We start from the raw sequence: 18,404 nt of genomic DNA on the forward strand, positions 1-18,404 counted from the left end.
GTAAATAATTCATTTCTATCAAACCGAATAACTCATCATCCATTCCATCCCATTCATACAAACACCCCTCGTCAACACCAACACCGCCTTTTGTCAATGCCACTCTACGCATCACGCGACCCAATCACCTCCAACCCAGCCCCCAACCCTCCGAACCGTCACATGAACCAACCCACCGCCGCACCGCCATCTAAACCACACGACATTCCCAACATGCAGGTTAGACATGCAATGAAAATGACGCAAAGCCGGGCCGGGGCATTAGGTCCTCGTGGCGCAGGTAGTCTGAATTAATTTGCATGCTCTTTTAGGAACGGCACCTCGATGGAAATATTGCGTTAACTGGACCTTGTGGCCAAACTGTTGGTTCTCAAACCGTTCCCCTCATTTATTAGCCATGGCGCCTCTGATTCTAGTATAAATATAAATGTACATAATTATTGTACCGGTATGCATGCTCAACAATCTTCGTAAAGGAAGTGGGTATCTATCATAACGGCTCGACCTCTCAGCTTTCCCTGAGAGGGGAGTTGCTTAGAGAAAAGTATATATGTAATATGTGCTTGCGGCCCTCAGGTCGCGGTATTATTTTACATCATGCATGCCATTCTATAACCGCGTCTTCTCCTTGGATGCCTCGCTCGTGACATCCGCAACAAATTCGGCAATGGCTTCAAAGTAGCCCTCCTCAAGGACGCTGGAATTGTGATCGCCACCCGGCAGTGGCTTCCACCGCTTGTCGGGGGCGTTGCAAAGTTCGTATAATTGGCGCATGTGACTGGGACTAGAAGATGAGGAGTCGGTTTTGTCAGTTTATCAAGTTTCGGAGAGAGTAGGCAGGGTTGTTGAGAGGTGTTAGAAGAGGATCCAATCAGACTCGAGAAAAATGTGTTTCAAATCAGGACCGCAAGCGGTTCATATTTTGTGGGTGATGCAATTTTGATCATCACATGATCCATGGTAGCTTCTGTGTGTCAAGTCGCGATACACAGGGCACACAGTGAAGAGGGGAGAGCGGAGAAGACAAAAAACTTACGGAACAATTTCGTCCTGTAAACCACTGAGGAAGAGCACAGGAACTTTTGTAATGTTTGGTAAAGTCGTATCACTTGGCCAAACCTGGTGGCAAAGCAGAGTCAGGTATTTGGCCGGTGGAATAACGGATGGAATCAACTTTCTCATCGATAGGAAAGTATTTTCCAGCACCAAACCAATGATTTCACCTGCGTCTTGGTTCTTAGCCACCAATCGGACACTAACCGCGCCGCCCAGACTCTGACCGTAGACGATCAGCCGGTGGTCTCGTGTCTCGGCTCTTTCACGTAGATACTTCAGCCCGGTTTGCGCATCAATGTTCAATCCACCCTCGTCGGGCTCTCCAGTGGAGGTGCCGTAACCTCTATACTCCAGCATAAACACGTTACAGCCAATATAATTGATAAGCATCCTTGCTATGGGAAGGCGGTGGCCAATATTTCCGGCGTTGCCATGAAACATAATCATGGTCACATCAGAGTTCTTGCCGCCACGAGGGCCTCGTATATAGAAAGCAGATAGCTTCTCGCCATCGTCGGTAGGAATGACAAGCTCCTCAAAGTCTCTTATACCAAATTGGGAAGGTCTTGGTACGTCTGTCCGCGAGTTTGGGGGCATATGGGACGGGTATATCAGAGCCCTAGAGGAAGACATAATGTGTTAGCAACCACCATCTCATTGTACAGTGCCCACACCACCACACACAAATGGACATGCATATCAAGTCCACCATGTGTACATGTATCACGGGTCGTTCAGAACAAGAAATCATGCCATACTTTTGCTTGAAATACAACAAGGATGTTAAGGCGGCAGCAATACCCTGTAGCCCCAGGTCAGTTATCAGTTCCATATAACAAGGTCCTCTAGCACATCACTTACCGTGGATGCCAGTGCGGGCAGACGCATGTAGGAAGCGGCGGAGCTCAGAGCAGAAGCCGTCTGCTCGAGGTAGCTGCTGAGCGTAGAAGCGGGAGGAGAACCGGGACTCGACATTTCCGTGCGATCAGGCATCGAGGGCCTTTCTTCAGTAGCACGCAAGTCAATATTAGGCCGAAGTGACGATTCTTTTTTCCCCCTTCTCGAGTTTTCGGGGTTCGGGTCGCCTTTATTCGTGTTGCAGTGACACGCGAGCCAATTATAAAATAGCCAGTTGGGAAAGAAAGAAAGGTGCAACAATCGCCAGGCAGTCCGTAGGTCCAAAAGCTGCTGCCTTGGCAAGGATCCAGCCCTGTTATCGATAGTATATGCCCAACGGTGGCAATTGAGGGGCTATTTCCGTTGTAGCTGGTTTTCTTTGACGGCGAGGCTGTCTTGCAGAGCTTGGTTGCAAAGTTTCGGTGTACGAGTCCTCTTGTTGTCGTGAATGCCCAAACGTGCCTGGTGCCTGGTGCCTGGTTCAGGACACGGAACAGACGACTTATGGGAGCATATCTGGTGTCGGGATAGAGGCCTGATTTGTATCAGAGGCGGGACACGAAGGAGATGGTCGGATAGCAGCAAAGATTCTCAGATCGTAGAGATGCGTGGAAGAGCACGATGGAGATGAGAATCGGTGGAACTTGTTTGTGTTTGTGAACGGCGGTAAAATGGAACCTGATGCAGTTTGCTGGTGCAACCAGACCAGACACAATACGGTGGGAAAAAGGGCCTGGTGGAGCTCAACCAGGAACGGGGAAGGACCAACCGGGCGAAACGGCAAAAAGGGAGGCACTCGAGCCCTCCGCTCCACCTCGAAATGTCTAATTAACATGAACGCCTCGTTTGATTAAGTTTTGGTATTTAACGGCGGGAGAGAGGAAAAAGCACGCAAGTCGTGTGATTGATTCCGATTGAGCTTATTCATAAACAGGTAGGGGTGACGGGTCATTGTGATTGTGAGAGGCGGATCGAATCCGGCTCCGATTGAAGTCATGTCATTTCCTTGGTTTGGTTTGTGTGAAGTTGACTTGACCTATTTTGAGGAGCCGAGGTCTCGGATTTTAGATGTTCGAATCTCAGTCATACGATCCAGGTTATGTCGACATGCTGCAAGCGGTCGTGCCGACGTATTTGACAGTCTCTCTCCCTTTCCTTGATGCTACCTCCTATTCTTGCAGACTGGCCATTTGCCTGCGAAACTCGCCGAGTCAAATTGATGACGTCTTCCAATGCTGAGTGTTGGAGCTGGTGCTGTTCGGCTGCATGATTAAATGAGCTCCAAACTATGACCAGTTCAACGCACGCCACCACCGCCAGAGCTGTAAATTTCGCTGTCGCCAACGCATGAAATACGAACATGGAGGGAACGGACATAGACAAGAGGCGGCGAGTCATTCTCCAACCGTGCAGTCTCGCCGCATTTCACCCTGCAGGGTAACGATAAGTGTATGTGAGGGCGCCGATTCCACATACACATGCGTTGTATCGGCAATTTTACCAGCACAATTGATGACTCTAAATGACCAGTCGATCTCAAGGGCGTATACAAAAACAATACGTCTAGATATAACATCGCCGCACCGGGCATGTTGAAAAGTGAGGGTGGAATGTTAGACGCCCGTCAGCTTACTTTGTCCAGCGCGAGGTGAGTGATGGCCAAATCCCAAATGTTCAATCGGCCAGGATCAAGCACCCGCACGTCAGAATTGCCCAATGGCAAATGTTTGGCGTTATTCAGCTAAATCGCTGATGATGTGCAGTACTCCGTATAACACAATGGGCTGACGTGCGCAAAATTACAACATGCCGCTCATCACAAACTCGTGGAATGGGGGCGCTTTATGTTTGCTTTTTTCTTTCCTTCAACACCTTCCTAACAGAGCCATGATTGACTGCCATGTGAAACACTGCTGTGTCCTACTGGTATAACAACCGGACTATACTCCTTAAAGCGCATATAAAATGGCTGCACAGTGAAGTTCCATGAACCTGGTTAGGAGGGTCTGACTAGAGCGCGTATCGCGGACTCACGCAATTGGGAGAAAGAATCAGAAACAAGCATGAGTTACTCCACGCATCAGAGACCAGTTCAATGTACTCGGTAATGCCATTATGAACTACGGCTTGGCAAAAGCCACAGTAAATGTCGCGCGATTGAGACAACCCCAATCTCGAAAAGGTAGGTTAAAATGCCGAATTTGGCTCGTATAGCACCAATGTAGACTTGTCCGAGACGAAACATGTTCTCGTTCTGACGGACTTGGATCCCCATTCCTCTATTTCGACCTAGGCTTACATGTGCGAGGTGCCATCTTATCCATCAAATGCAACTTCTCATTCGGGTGAACTCTAGCTCCAATGCACTGCTACAACGATTTCTGTTATCTCGACCTCGGATGGCTGAATATGAACTCGTCAAGCCCTGTCCAAGCGACACATGTGTAAATGTGGCGGATGAATAAAGAAGGGGGGGTAGCTGAAACATGGCTGCAAGCTTTCCCAGCGCCCTCCTCGAAGCATGATGATACTCGCTATGCGAGATGATCGGCCCTGTCGAGGAGCATTGACAGGCTTGTCGTTACTTGTTTAGAGTAGTTTCGTTGGTGCTGAGCTCGGATGTTGGGCTATCCCTGTTCTCTCGCATCCTGCTTCAAGGCTCAAATGCTCAGATGATTGACGAACAATGAGTGCTTGATCGTATTTTCTAGCACTCGCGATGAAGCAAGACGGCGTTCAGCGCGCAAGCAGGCAATAAATTTGTGTATCCTTTCTGGTCGTCACGCTATCATAGCCTGCATACTTCATGCATACTTGATGGCATGGCTGGCGTTGGAGAAGTATGCTGAGCATATTGAACGATGGATCACGCCGTTGAGCCACACAGCCGGCGATACGATTGCTCAGTCGGCGCCTGCTGTCCATGGCCTGAACAAAGAACTTGAGAGATGGATGGTTCAATGTTGGTAATTACATATGTACTCTTAGCGCCAATGCAGGCATGGTCCGCTGTGATGGAGTACGGCTCATCAAATGAGCAGCACCAGACTTTGACCCCATCTTTAATAGTCCTTGGATAGCTCCATTCTCTCCGCGCTGTCAGTCGCGCACTCTTGAGCTCATCTCATGCAAGCTATAAACGCGCGTCAGCGCTGGCGTTGGGTATTGGATCACCCCTGCAGCAGCGCCGAAGGCTTGAGAAACGACACGGAGTACGGAGTACAGAGAACCGAGTACCCAGGTTACAGTTGCAGTTGCACCGACGCATGTGCAAGACGGATGCAGATGAAGTAAACTCATCAATGTGAGGAGTACTCCTTACCGGCGCAATGGTTTGGCGTGTTGGGTATGCTTCCACACGGTTAGTTGCCGGCAGCACTGGCAAACAGTCAACGCCTGCTTTTGTCACTAGTTAGAAGTTGACATCAAACAGCTTCTATGCCAACCCCATGGAGCATGGCCAGCAAAAGTCTGGTGTTTTGTTTGTTCCTCACCCACCATCTATGGAACCCTCTCAATCTCGTCTGGGCGGTCGGTCAAACCGCCAGACACTACGGAGTACATGCCTGGATTAGGAGAGAAACCAAATGTTTTGCTCTTTATCCCCTTTCGCTTTTTCAGTCACTAATCACTGATAGCTCTCTCGCCTGTGCTCGCCTTCGCTTGTTGGTTACAGACAACAGCAGTCTTTCAAGCGTTCGCTCGTCAGTTTTGCACCACACCTGTCTCAGTTTCCCCATCTCTCCCCATTGCCCGGGTTATCAGCCACTCACACGACTGTGCGCATGATCATTCTGTCTCCCCAGTGGTCTGTTCTTTGGGAGCTCCGGGCGGTGGACGGTGGATGGCGGCGGTCGTGGTGGTATGTTAGGCTGGGAGAAGTGGGTGAGCATCCAGGACAAAGGATGCCGAGGGTGCTCGTTAGTGGATTAATATCATGAAGTGAACTAAGAAGCGTGGGGCATGCCCACGGCCAAAAAGCCATCACAGCAATAGATCGTGTCTGCTGAGGAGGATGGAATCGGATCCATGAACGTTGGTGGTTGATCTGAACATGGACATGAAAGAAGGACCAACGCCGAGAAGTGTAAGACGGCATCCGTGCCGCCCCGCGATTGGTTGCATGATTTCTATATTCAGAACATTGTGCATACGTGCATTCGGATAGGCAACAGAGAGCTTTCGACCTGCAGTGTCAGCGCCAGATTGGTTGTTGGTGAAACCACGCCGATCCCAGTTGATAAAGCTCAACTCATCACAGGGCGCTTTGGCGGCGGCCTGTTTGGTGGATGTGCTGTGCTGTGCTGTGCTGTGTTAGCAATAGCAGCATGTGTGATATTGAACTGTGCGAGGAGTGTCAATGTTTGACTTGAGCCGTAGCACAGGGTGGAACGAATTGATGGATGGACTTCTTCGAGTGTGGTCTCGTTGAATGATCAAGTTTCCTGGGATCTGTCATTTATCCAAACGTCCACATGACTGGTCGAGGCGATCCGTGACATCAAGGGACCAATTAGAACGTTGCTTCAGAAGAGTTTGAGAGTGGAAGGAGAACCTGGTGTGTTTTGGAGGGGTGGCGGACGGAAAGAGCGACTGGAGGGTGTGGGCGGAGCAGTTTATGCACACTTCGAAGTGCCAGTTCAATGTTCAATGTTGCCCTGGGTTCCAGTTGGTTGTGTCTGGATGCCAGCAGAGGGGACTTGACACGAAAGAACCAAAAAATAATAGTAAAAATGCTGGGCTTTGGTGGAAGCTTTAAATTGAGGGGTCAGCTGCCAAACGTGCCGATGCCAGTATTTTCACCAGACGTCAAAGTCAAATAAGACCAGACTGCAAATGGTGCATATCGCAAAGTCACCAACCGGTGCTGTTGAAGTGGGAAGCATGAAACCAGCCAGTCAGGAGAAGCGAGGCGATCCCAGCGAATCACTTCTGGTCTGGTTCATGGCTGGCCAACTGGTTTGTTGACTGGACCTGGTCGTCCTGGACAGCTTCGCCCTGTGCCTGTGCCTGCGTGTCAATGCCTGGCCGATGTGTTCAAAGTTGGCTCTGGCTCTGGGTCCAGTCCAATCCAGCTGCTGCCTTCAATGTTTCCCTACCAGACCGTGCAGACATCCAGTCAGTGCCAGTCTATGTCGGCGCCCACCAGTTATAGGCTTGACTCGACACCACCAGGCCACTAGGCCACCGGCACACCATACTAAGTACCAGACCAGTTGACCACCAGACCAGACACCACACACCAGACTCCGCGCACAGCACTGGGCAGAGACGCACAACACAGGCACAGCAACAGAGGCAGAAAATTTGTGCCTTGGCAAATCATCTTCTTGTGTCTTCATCGTCTCTCCAGTTCCTAATTTTTTTTTTCTTGCAAACTTTTCCCTCGCACCACATAAACACGCACCAAACACAGACGGATCGACTGCCTAGCAACGCCTTACCAGCATCACCTGCGCTTCTGGGTCCATAATAACGGCTTTTCGAGGCACGACATCCCTTTGTTGACTTAACTTGCAAGTCTCTATCAGACTGGAAAATTTCGTCGTCTCCCCTCTGTTACTCTCGCGAGCCACAACCGGCCCGCACACGATCCAGTTCTCTTGCCTCTCCTTGGCACCGGCTCACCGTTCAATACCTGACGCCATCCGGACCTGTCCTCCTCCTCCTCCTCCTCTATTCCAAGGAAGGCTTTGGCCATTTTCTTTTACGTCGACGCCGTCTCATCACACTCGACACACACTTTTTTCTCGACCCGCGCCGCGTCGCCGTGTCTGAGCCCCCCCTCCACCTACCATTCCAATTCCTTCATCGGGAAACGAGGGGCAAGGTACTCTGTGCTTCCTGGCCTGAGACGCATTCCTCTTGACCTTGACTTGACGGCCACCAGTTGACCCCTTTCGACACGTCCCAAGCCGCACCTGTATTCTCGCCCTCCTAGCCAACAGCCACAGCCACAGCCAAGCACGACAATACTACCGCTGCTCTGGCTGGTATTCAGTGGTTCTCCAAACAGACCAGACCACTTGTACTCCGTACACTTGAGCTAGTTCTCGCCTTTCACGTCCCCACAAATTGAATCGCCGGGAACTGGTATCGATTCCTTTGATTCCTGTCCTGTCCCTGCAAAAAGCAAGGCCCTAAGACTGCCTCTGCCGCTCTGTTGCGCGCCCGTGCACGCACCCAACATCAACGGCGAACGCCATCAATCTCAGTTCAACAAGGAAGGCCCTCATCTTGTCTGGTCTGGTCTGGTCTCTGTCTCGACGCGCGCAGAGTCGAGTTTCCGTCGTCCTCTCCGAGCTCTTGCGGTTTTTCCTTGGGCGATTTTGCACCCGATCGTCCGCTTTTTCGCGTCGTCCACTCATAAAGCAGCGTTTCGGCTCATTGCCCATAAGCCTCCGACTGCTCCTTGTTGCTCTTGGGCTTCTCCGTCAGCTACCGCGTCCACTCACAAACTGACACTGCCCAACCCAAACGACCATCTCACCCAATCAGCAAGAAACCCCCGGTATCACTGCCAAAAATGGTTTCCTTCCAGTGTGAGGTAATGTCAATCCTTGACCGTTTCTTGTTCCATTCTTGTCCCATTCCTGTCCTCCCACCCCAGCCTGGCACTTGGGCTTGTTCCCCCCCTACCTCCCAAGTGCCTGGCCTGGCGCCATCATCATGCTTCCACATCCCAAGGCACATCATACATTACACATTACACATCCCACCACACACCCCCCTCCCTAATATCAGTTCCAATACCTTCCCTCCAGCCTTGACATCACTCCCGCCTCACCAGAAACAATCAAATCATCCACACTTGCCAATCTTGCGCCTACCTCTTGCTGCTTTGATCTAGCAGCGTTACGCTACCCTGTCAGTTCAGACGTTCCCTTCTGGTGTCCCGCTGATTCCCTGGCCCACCGGCTTGTCTCTGACTATCCCCCTCCCCCTTTCCAACTGTCACTCAAATACCAAGTACACGCCCCCTCGGCACCCCCATCTGGCTATATTATCCTCTCGCGTCTCATACATTGCGGCATCATCTCTAACTTGAATTACTTTCCAAATTAACAGGCGTGTGGTGACGTCTTAACCAAAAAGAAACTCGACCCTCATCGGAACCGTTGCCACGGAGCTTCGTTTTCCTGCCTCGATTGCATGGTTCATTTTGAAGGTTTGCAATACCGCTCTCACACAGTATGTTGTCACTCTGAATCAACCTTCAGCCCGAGCGTCACGGCGACGCGGCTTCTGAATATATAAAATGACATCTAATACCTCCATAGTCCTGCATAAGCGAAGACCAAAAGTACCAAGGCGCACTGTACAAAGAAAAGAACAAGAAGCCCAAGATCCACGACAACAAACCCGTCGACTCCGAGCAGCAGCAACAACAACAGCAAAGCGAACGACCCAAGAAGATGTCGCAGCAGCCGTATGTTGAGGATATTGGGGAGGACCGGGCCTACGAGCCATGGAACGATTCCGTTGGTCCAACTGAGGACGAACGATCTCCTGCTGAGGGTCTTCCGGAGGCTCCTACACCACCTGCCGCCGCAACCGAGGAACATGTTAACGTCTTTGATTTTCTCGTGGCTACCGGCCAGACTCCCAACGCCTCCAACATGAATCTTCCCAGGGACCAACAGGGACCGGATGTTGGCGACAGCACATCGCTGGTACGCTATGAGTATGAAGCTGAGAAATATCTAATGGAAGACGATGAGGCCTTAATCCAGTATGGTTCCGGCCCCGTGCCCACAGATCCTGCATTCGTCACTCCCGGATCCAAGACGGAGCGGCGACGTAGCCGGGAGAGCGAGCTCAAGAAGGACAAGAAGCGCAAACGTCTCCATGTCGATGTACCTGGAGATCAAGTTATGACGGATGCACCACCAGTGCTGCATTCCGGGCTCACTGGTAGCTTGAAGGGGTTGATGCGGCCAGTCTACCCTCCCTCACCAGACTATTCTGGCGGAGACGTGGGCGAGAATTCTCCTGCAAGCCCTCTGAAGAAGACCAAACACTCGAAACACTCCAAGGGTGGGCAGATCAGCAATAGTTTGTTTGACATGATTACTGGCGGTGTCAAGAAGTCCTCCAAGAAGAAGTCCAAGAAGCATTCTCACCGACACCGGGAGAACAAGGACACGAAGCTGCTCGAATACCGACCTCAATCCAAGGATAGCAAGAATGATGATAATGATGGTCAAATGGTTGTCTTCAAACCTCGCGCCGATGCATTCCTCTCTTTCGTGAATAAGGGACCCGGCAGCGAAAAGGGTTGCAGCGTGAATAAGGCCCTGAAGCGATTTCACCGTGAACGTCAGGCGTCTGGCTCCAATCTACCCAAGTCCAAGGAAGAAAAGGAGCTTTGGCGAACTCTGCGCTTGCGACGGAACGAGCGTGGTGAGATTGTCCTCTTCACCGTCGAGGAGTGATGTCCGTAACGTTGGCCAGCCAATAAGTCGGTCTACTGCAACAATTACATTTCAGGAGTTTTCGGGGTTCACATTTTTGGGCTTAATATGGGACATTTCACGATACCTGCATGAAACACATCATCATTCACTGCATTGCGCGACTATTGTTTTATTTTTGGAAATATATTTGTCATTGGCTGGGATGGGATTAGACAATCTACTTTTGGCCTTTCTTTTCGACGTCGCAGGATGGAAAAGGATTTCAAGTCACTCGGACGAGGATGACTTGGGAGCACCAAAACACACCAAACAAACAAAAAACGAACGAAAACTACTTGTGGCTCGTATATCGAAGCCTCCAATGTACGACACTATCAGGGTTAGTGCTAAAACTAAAACGCCAAGCGAGGTTGGTCGACATGGTTTGTCTGACCATTTGATTTGGAGGAGGGACATGATTGGGATGGCTTCCTGGGCGGAGCTGTAATGATGAAGGGGTTAATGATACCATGGGAGGGAGACAATGTCGGCGGTGGGGCGAATTATATGAAGACCACGTTCTGCGAACGAGGCATGTGAGGAATTGTAGTTGATTGCTCTCTTTCAATATCACACATTTCATGAGTTTATTCCAGGTCTGCCTTGCTTTTGCTGTATAACTAGTATCATTAGTGTGGAACTATTCCTTGTGTTGGAGACACGGGGACTTGAGTGTATAGTATTCAGTGTACATTGGTTTGAAGACTTGGTCAATTTACTTTGAATCTCAAGAAAGTTGAAATAACCCATGGCAGTGTACTTGCGAGTGGTGGCTACAGGCGGACCACTTCGAGAGGCGGACGGCAATTTCCCATGGGCGCCGTAGCCGTAGTCAGCGTGTTTCTGTTGAAAAAAAAAGGGCCGGCCAATGATACAATGATGGAAAAGGCATTTGAGCCATGGCAGTCTATTACAATCCAAGTCCCCTAATCTAGTCATATATTCGTACATTCCATAATCTAAAATACCCAAAGTTTTTACATGACTCTCAAAGGCAGAATATGCTGCACCATAGCCTCCCTCCTGCACAACGGACACTCGGGCTTCTCCCTCACCCAATCTCCTATACACTCCCAGCAAAACACATGTCCGCACTGCGTTGCCGACGGATCCTTGAGCTCCTCGAGACAAAGCGTACACTTCCGCTGCTGCGAACCCTTGATATACCCCATCACCTTGCCGTCTGCAAGATCGAAGCGCGGCACAGAAGACACGGGGGTATGTGTCGTGAGCGCCAAATCTACCCTGCTCTCCTGAGGACCTCTGGCGCCCAGCTCCGTGAGCAGGAGATCGCTATTCGCAGAGTACGAATTCGCATGGTCGAGGGACACGTCAAGCGTGCCAGAGGGGAAGGCGTTGCGCTCGCGGCGGGCAGCGGCGGAAAAGGTCGACCGGATGTGCAGGTAGCTCTGGAGGGCGAGCTGTATGACGAGCAGCACGCCGAGGACCTCGTAGCCTCCCCTGTCGGGGGAGTCTGGCACGTCGCGCGTGAAGACGTAGCGCAGGGAGAGGAGGCGCTTCGTCAGCTCGTAGTACGTGCCGTTGAAGTAGAAGAGCGCGAGGGTGACGGCCTGGACGGGCGCCGCGGACGTCAGTGACGGGAGGTGGTTGGAGATGTATTCCCACGTGCGGGCCTCGCGGGTTGATTGCTTGCCCTTGCGGCGGAGGGTGTCGAGCCGTTTGTCGACGAGCTTGCGCAGCCGGTTGCGCAGGCTGGGGAGCGTTCTGCTGACGAGGTAGGGGAGGAGGATGGTGCCGGCTATGTAGGCGCTTCGCTTTTGTATGTCGGGGAGTTGGCCGTTGGGGGATTCGACCTGGACGAGGTCGCAGTATTCTTCGCCGAGGGTCCGGTTGCCGGGGAGGGTGGTGAGCGAGAAGTAGAGCAGCGTGGCGAGGGAGCGCAGTTCCGGGGCGAGGGAGTGGGTTGCGCGCGCGCCGAAGAGCCGGCGGTAGAGGTCGGTGATGGTGTTGGCGAGGTGGCCGGTGAAGTAGGCGTCTTTTTGGTGGGCGCGCACGATGTCCGGGGCCGCGGCGAAGGGGTATGGTGATGCGGTGGGCGAGGAGGATGGTTGGGAGGCCATGGTGGCCTGGGGGTGGTGGAGCTCGGGAGATGGAGCTGTGGTGTATGAGGTTGTGGACTTTTATATGATGGGATTGGAGTTTGGAGATGTATTGCGCTGACGGGTGGTTGTGGTGATGTGAGGTTGAGGATGTCGGTCGTTGGTGTTGAAGTCGGAGGTCGGCAGGTCCCCGGATTTGATTCCTGTCCCGAGGTTCAATGGCAGTTGGGCGTGGGGAAATGCCATGTGCGGGTCTGAAAACGGCAGGCGGTGGGGTTGGAGGTGCGTATAAGTGTCGGTGATCCAAAACGGTGTATGAAGTATGGAATGGTCGGGGTAGATGTATAAGGAGCAGAGACGATGTAGGTAGAATTTGGAGAGATTTGAATTTTTAGCTTACATGTGCTTGTGTTAGTTTGCGTGATGAAGTTGGATGAATATACATGGGAAGACGACCGGGAGGAAGATGAGTCGTGCTGGTAAGGCTCATCTAAACATATTTTGCATGTACATCGCGTGGGAGTACTGACGAATGTTATGTAGCTTTGGTGTAGATACCCAACTGTTGTACTCTATGCTTCATCGTGGTATGTGGAGTCCCTGTTGCTGCCGTCTTTGTGTTACATGCTTGGAACTTTCACGGACATGATCTTTCTCACAAAACATTTTATGGTATCGACCAATTGTTAACTCGGGCATTAGATGTAGTCGGCTTTGTCATATTCAAGTAAAATTAATCCGCTGAGAGCCAGAAGCGACACCTCACATCGAGCACTAGGGAGAACGAGTCAGCCTCTTTCGTTCCTGCATTGAGCCTGACCTTCTGTCCGTATTTATCCCAGAGCCTAAGCATCTTGTATAAGAAATATTCACGAGATGTCCCGCCATTTGGCTACTAACCCAATCTTATTCGAAGTCTAAGTGGCCCGGGATATAAGAAGCAGATTATATTGTAACTCCCATCTACTTACGTCTGCGCCCGATCCCTGATTCTGATCATATTTATCACGCTCGCCATGTATAACAAGATGGCTCAACAGGCTTTCATTTCATCTATTAGACGTATATATAACTTGTAATAGTTTAGACTTGTGTCATAATACTGCACACTGACAAGAATTCATGGTGGCGCGCAAAGGTAGGATAGAAAGGTCTTTGATAGCTTCAGTTATCAGGAAGACAGCCACATACCCGTCGGCCCGGGATATGACACCTTGGGAATATAATCCAACACCTTTCCAGCATGTATCATTTCAAGCAAAGTGTAAGAATGTTATACCGTTCGTCGATCCTTGGCACCGTTGGTTTGACAGTCAACATCCCAGTAGTGCTTACGCCGTACATGAAACGCCACATATGAAACGACCATCACCGCGCTCCATTCTCACCATCAACATAGTTCACCACAAACAAAACATATGCTCCCATCGCCATGGCCAAACCCATCATCGTCTGCATCCCCGGCGCCTTCCACGCCCGCTCATCGTGGGACAAAGTCGCCATCCCCCTCCGCCAACAGGGCTACACGGTCCTCACACCCCCCCTCGCAACATGCACCACCACAGAAGACGCGCATGAAATAGTAGGCAAGACGACCCTAGACGACGTCTCCCTCATCCACGAGCAGCTCCTCCCGCTGCTGGACCAAGGCGCCGAAGCACTCCTCGTATCCCACAGCTACGGCTCCGTGTCCGCCACTCTCGCCATAGAAGGACACACAGTCGCGGACAGAAAATCAAGAGGTTTAAACGGCGGGATTATAGGACTCGTGGTGATAGCTGGGTTTGCGTTTCGAGTACATGGGAAGAGTATCGTGGGGGATGATAGTGACCCGCCTGTGCCAGAGTACTTTACAGTCAAGGTATGAGTTCCCTGACTTTAGGAGAAATGTTCTAACGTGGTGTAGGATGGGATATGTCACTTGAAGGAGATTGCCAAGACGTTTTTCTACAGCGATTTGCCTGCCGCGCAGCAGGACGACGCGTGGGGGAGGTTATTGAAGGCGCATAGCCGTGCTAGTTTATGTGCGTTTCCCAAGTTTATCGCCTCTGATGTGGTTGTTCCCAAGACGTATGTGCTGTGTGAGTTGGACAAGGCGGTTGAGCCGGCGCACCAGGAGATGTTTACGCAGATTGGGAAGTTTGATCGCGTGGTTAGGATTGAGGCTGGTCATACACCGTTGGTGAGTGTGCCGGAGAGAATTGTGGATATTGTGGTTGAGGCGGCGAATTGACGATGCAAATTGGTGTCAGGTTGAAGATAAGATGCTGTACGCTGTACTGTAGGTTATGTTCCAACCATGCCGATATGAACAGATTGTAGGGCTGTGATTTATGGGAAAGCGTTGATGGTAACATTAAAAGATGCGACGAACGCAGTGGATCGTCACACGCCACGGCGGGGCGTGACGTATTGCAGCTCCATCAGTCTGATCGATCTCTACGTGTCTCGTGGCCCCTGACCAAAAAAAAAAAAGAGAATCTAATCTTCAACTTCACCCTTGACTATCCTTGCAAACCAGCCCGCGCATTCACTCTTTTACCGCCGGGCGCACTTCCCTCATCGCTCCCTACTCACCACTTCATCCACGATCGCGACAAACCCTCCATCCTCGTCCTCACCCTCTTGCGTCCATGACGCGCCGCCACCATGGACGGTGATCCAGCAGTCGAATCCGAACTCGACGCCTTCAGTGTCATATTCCCTCTCCCCTACCGCGTAGGCTTCATCATCACACTAGGTATATTTTCCCCCTCAACAACCACGGACACAATTGAAATTAACAAACCTCAGCCGTCTGGGGATGGGGCCTCAACCTCCACTACCTGCACCTCGCAAAAGTCGACGTCCCAGCACTGATACGCTACCCCGGCCGATCCTCGCCGCACCACATATCGCACCACTTCTCGACATACCGCCTCGCGACCGTCCTGTCCGGCCTGTTCGCCGTGTCGATAGTGCTCTTCTGGCTGTGCACATGGGGCGTGGCATCGCGCGTCATCGAATACGACTGGATCCCCATGACGTATCTCGTCGCCCTCATCGCCATCTTCTTCGTCCCGCTGACGAACCTCCCCAGCGGCGGGAGGAGGCGCTTCCTCGCGACCCTCAAGCGCGTGAGCATAGGCGGCATTGCGGAGGCCCAGGACGGCAAGTTCGGCGACATTTTGCTGGCGGATGTGCTGACGTCGTATGCGAAAGTCTGCGGCGACGTCTTCGTCACGCTGTGCATGTTCTTCACGTCGGGCGGCTCGTCGACGAAGCGGCCCGACCGGAACTGCGGCGGCACGGTCATCGTGCCGCTGCTGATGGCGCTGCCGAGCGTCATTCGCTTCCGGCAGTGTATAATTGAGTATCTGCGGGTGAGACGGGCGCCGTACAAGGAGTCCGCGGGCTGGGGTGGCCAGCATCTCGCCAATGCGCTCAAGTACTCTACCGCGTTTCCGGTCCTCATCACGAGCACGCTGCAGCGGAACACGGAAAATGCTGCCTCAAAGGCCGCTTACAACAGGGCGTGGCTGGTGGCCGTGCTGGTCAACTCGCTCTACTCTTTCTACTGGGACGTTGCGAAGGATTGGGACATGACGCTCTTTTCGTCTACGAGGGAGCGCAATTCTGCGCATCATCCGTGGGGTCTGCGCGATAGACTCATCTTTCGACCTGTCAACATGTACTATGCGGTTATAGTGCTGGATTTGATGCTGAGGTGTACGTGGTCCATGAAGCTGAGTCCTCACTTGGACAAGTTTAGTGATTTTGAGAGCGGCATCTTTCTCATTGAGTTTCTGGAGGTGTTTCGCCGCTGGGTGTGGATATTCTTCCGGGTGGAAACGGAATGGATTAGGAACTCATCGACCGGATTGGGTATTGATGATATTTTGTTGGGGGATTATTCGGGCAAGGATGACGATGATTAGGTTGTTTTGGGTAAAACTTTTAGAGATGCGGTATGGATGACCGCGAGACGAGTGGTCAGCATTGGGACGGAGGCGCTGGGGATTCTATTATCGCGAGCGAAGATCCGAATTACACGTGGCGATACCATGGTGCGGACATCCATGTATGATAAGGGGTTGGCTGGCGTTTTTTGTTTTACTTTTTTCTTTTTGGGAAAACAAATCGTCATGGTTAATAATAGAGTCGTGCACAATACACAATACTCAATACCTAAATGCCCGGGACAAGGAACCAGATCTGGCGTGCGCTTGGGGGCCGTCTCGCAAACTCTACCTTGTGTATGCAAACTGCTTGAGCTCCAACAATTGGATCACTGTGAGATGCGTCATCGGATAAGCCCAACCCGTTGGACAAAGCAGGCATGCTGACAGGGAGGCAAGCGGGCTTGCATGAGAGCTCGTGAACCAGACAGCTCCAAAGGATGCAGGAATCGTCAGCTGCAACACCACCTGGCAAAAGCTTCCGGTTGTAGCCACGCCCCGTTGTTATAAAGTTTGTTCTTTTGCTCCTTCTCTGGTTTAAACATGTTTTGCCCGTCTTCCCGTCAGCAACCGCCGCCACCGTGAAAAAGTAATTTGACAATATGTACCCGTTTTTACTGACCGCTTCATTTGGACAGCTAACCAGACACTTGGCATTGCCTCGCTCGACGGCGTTAGCTGTGCTGTTAGACTAGGCTGAAGCCTGTTCTAGATGTCGGGTTGGAACGTGGGCCTTTCTCCGAGCAGCTGGATCATCTGTCCGCCCCCAAGAGCGCCACATCACATGGATATTGCCGTCTTCCGCCTCAGCTCGGGTGGGTGGGTACGGCGGAGCGTAAGCTTGGTATTAATTCGTTCGTCCAAGGTGTGAGACGAGACGGACTTAATGTCATCGTTGAATCTTATTTTCACCCGTCTTAGTACATGCGATGATGGCGAGAGTCACTTTGTACCTCTGTGCTATGTAGGTCTTGCTTACACCTTCAGCCTTCTGATCTTCACGTGGACCGAAATAGACTGAGAAACATGTCTGTGTACTCCGTGCGATATCTCTGAGCGGGCGGCGTTTGGGGCGGCACCTTCAGCTATCCAGTCATCCCGCACCGGCCGGGCCGTCCAGTCAGATGGAGTTGCGTGTGTTTGCCCTCTTTTTTCGGAATCATCCGCCCTTGGCCCGTGAGACAAACGAATGCCAGGGAACGAATAAGCACGTTGGCAGTGAGTAACGACTTCTGGGTGTCTTAATTGCTGGCTCATTTTGGCCACCGGGCATCCCGTTGTGTTCTAAATGAGTTGGACTCTTGTGAGTCTTCAAGACACCGTTACAACACAAATCCCGGGGAATATCCACCATTTAGGTTTACATTCGCATAGCAGGGCGTCCATGGCGTTCGCCGACTGGTCCTGCTGGTACTCAACTGCGATGCCAGCAGCTTGCCTCTTGACGTGAGTGCAATTTGAGGGACAGTAATACCGATGAACTCAGTAGAGCCGAATTTGCCCCATTGGCACGACTCATGCGGGGCGCCGGCCATAATTGGACTTCTAAAGTTGTCATGAACAGCATGATGGTTGGACCCATTATTTAGTGTCGTAGCACCCCATACTGGCATTGCGCTTCCAACGCACGGCGAATCCGTCGCCGGCCACCATACTCTCGTTAGGTAGTTGGCAGTGGCTGTACTCCGTAGAAGGCAGCTCGTCGATCTTCTGGAAGTGGTGGTCATGATGTCTCACTGGCACACGGCAGAGGTGAGCGGTCAGCGATTGCAAAGTCGATGAGGCGTAGAAATGGTCTCAGCCAACGATCGTGCTAGCTGCGGTTGTCTTTCCATAGCCATGACGACTTCTGTGCAATGTGTCCTGTTTCCAAATGGGTGTTGTGGCCAGTAACTCTGGAGGCTCGCTGGATTGGCAAAAAAGATGTAGTTTGTAGTTGGCATGGACTATCTTACGCCGGAGGGGTTACGTCTAAGATGGAAGTCGAAGCCGGTGTG

At 51.7% G+C, this 18,404-nt stretch overlaps 5 protein-coding genes across 5 annotated transcripts; 3 read left to right on the plus strand and 2 right to left on the minus strand.

Annotated features, from left to right (window-relative positions):
* Window positions 1-609: 609 nt before the first annotated feature.
* Window positions 610-2,031, minus strand: VFPPC_00239 (BEM46 family protein; the record flags this gene model as incomplete). The annotated part of the gene is made up of 4 exons (XM_018280302.1): window positions 610-784; window positions 1,037-1,675; window positions 1,815-1,858; window positions 1,918-2,031. The coding sequence occupies 4 exons, from the start codon at window positions 2,029-2,031 to the stop codon at window positions 610-612; spliced, it is 972 nt and encodes a 323-aa protein (XP_018148288.1).
* A 7,074-nt stretch (window positions 2,032-9,105) lies between these two features.
* On the plus strand, window positions 9,106-10,388 carry VFPPC_00240 (Zinc finger domain-containing protein, C2H2, LYAR-type; the record flags this gene model as incomplete). The annotated part of the gene is made up of 2 exons (XM_018280303.1): window positions 9,106-9,144; window positions 9,234-10,388. The coding sequence occupies 2 exons, from the start codon at window positions 9,106-9,108 to the stop codon at window positions 10,386-10,388; spliced, it is 1,194 nt and encodes a 397-aa protein (XP_018148290.1).
* A 998-nt stretch (window positions 10,389-11,386) lies between these two features.
* On the minus strand, window positions 11,387-12,490 carry VFPPC_00241 (ring-1 protein; the record flags this gene model as incomplete). The annotated part of the gene is made up of 1 exon (XM_018280304.1): window positions 11,387-12,490. One exon carries the CDS (start codon window positions 12,488-12,490, stop codon window positions 11,387-11,389), a length of 1,104 nt encoding a protein of 367 aa, XP_018148291.1.
* Window positions 12,491-13,901: 1,411 nt separating this feature from the next.
* On the plus strand, window positions 13,902-14,702 carry VFPPC_15080 (alpha/beta hydrolase family domain-containing protein; the record flags this gene model as incomplete). The annotated part of the gene is made up of 2 exons (XM_018292833.1): window positions 13,902-14,330; window positions 14,376-14,702. 2 exons carry the CDS (start codon window positions 13,902-13,904, stop codon window positions 14,700-14,702), a joined length of 756 nt encoding a protein of 251 aa, XP_018148292.1.
* Window positions 14,703-15,118: 416 nt separating this feature from the next.
* On the plus strand, window positions 15,119-16,386 carry VFPPC_00243 (protein-ER retention protein (Erd1); the record flags this gene model as incomplete). The annotated part of the gene is made up of 2 exons (XM_018280305.1): window positions 15,119-15,209; window positions 15,263-16,386. 2 exons carry the CDS (start codon window positions 15,119-15,121, stop codon window positions 16,384-16,386), a joined length of 1,215 nt encoding a protein of 404 aa, XP_018148293.1.
* Window positions 16,387-18,404: the final 2,018 nt, after the last annotated feature.

The sequence above is a fragment of the Pochonia chlamydosporia genome, chromosome 1 (genome assembly GCF_001653235.2).
Source record: "Pochonia chlamydosporia 170 chromosome 1, whole genome shotgun sequence".
NCBI classification, from domain to species: Eukaryota; Fungi; Ascomycota; class Sordariomycetes; order Hypocreales; family Clavicipitaceae; genus Pochonia; species Pochonia chlamydosporia.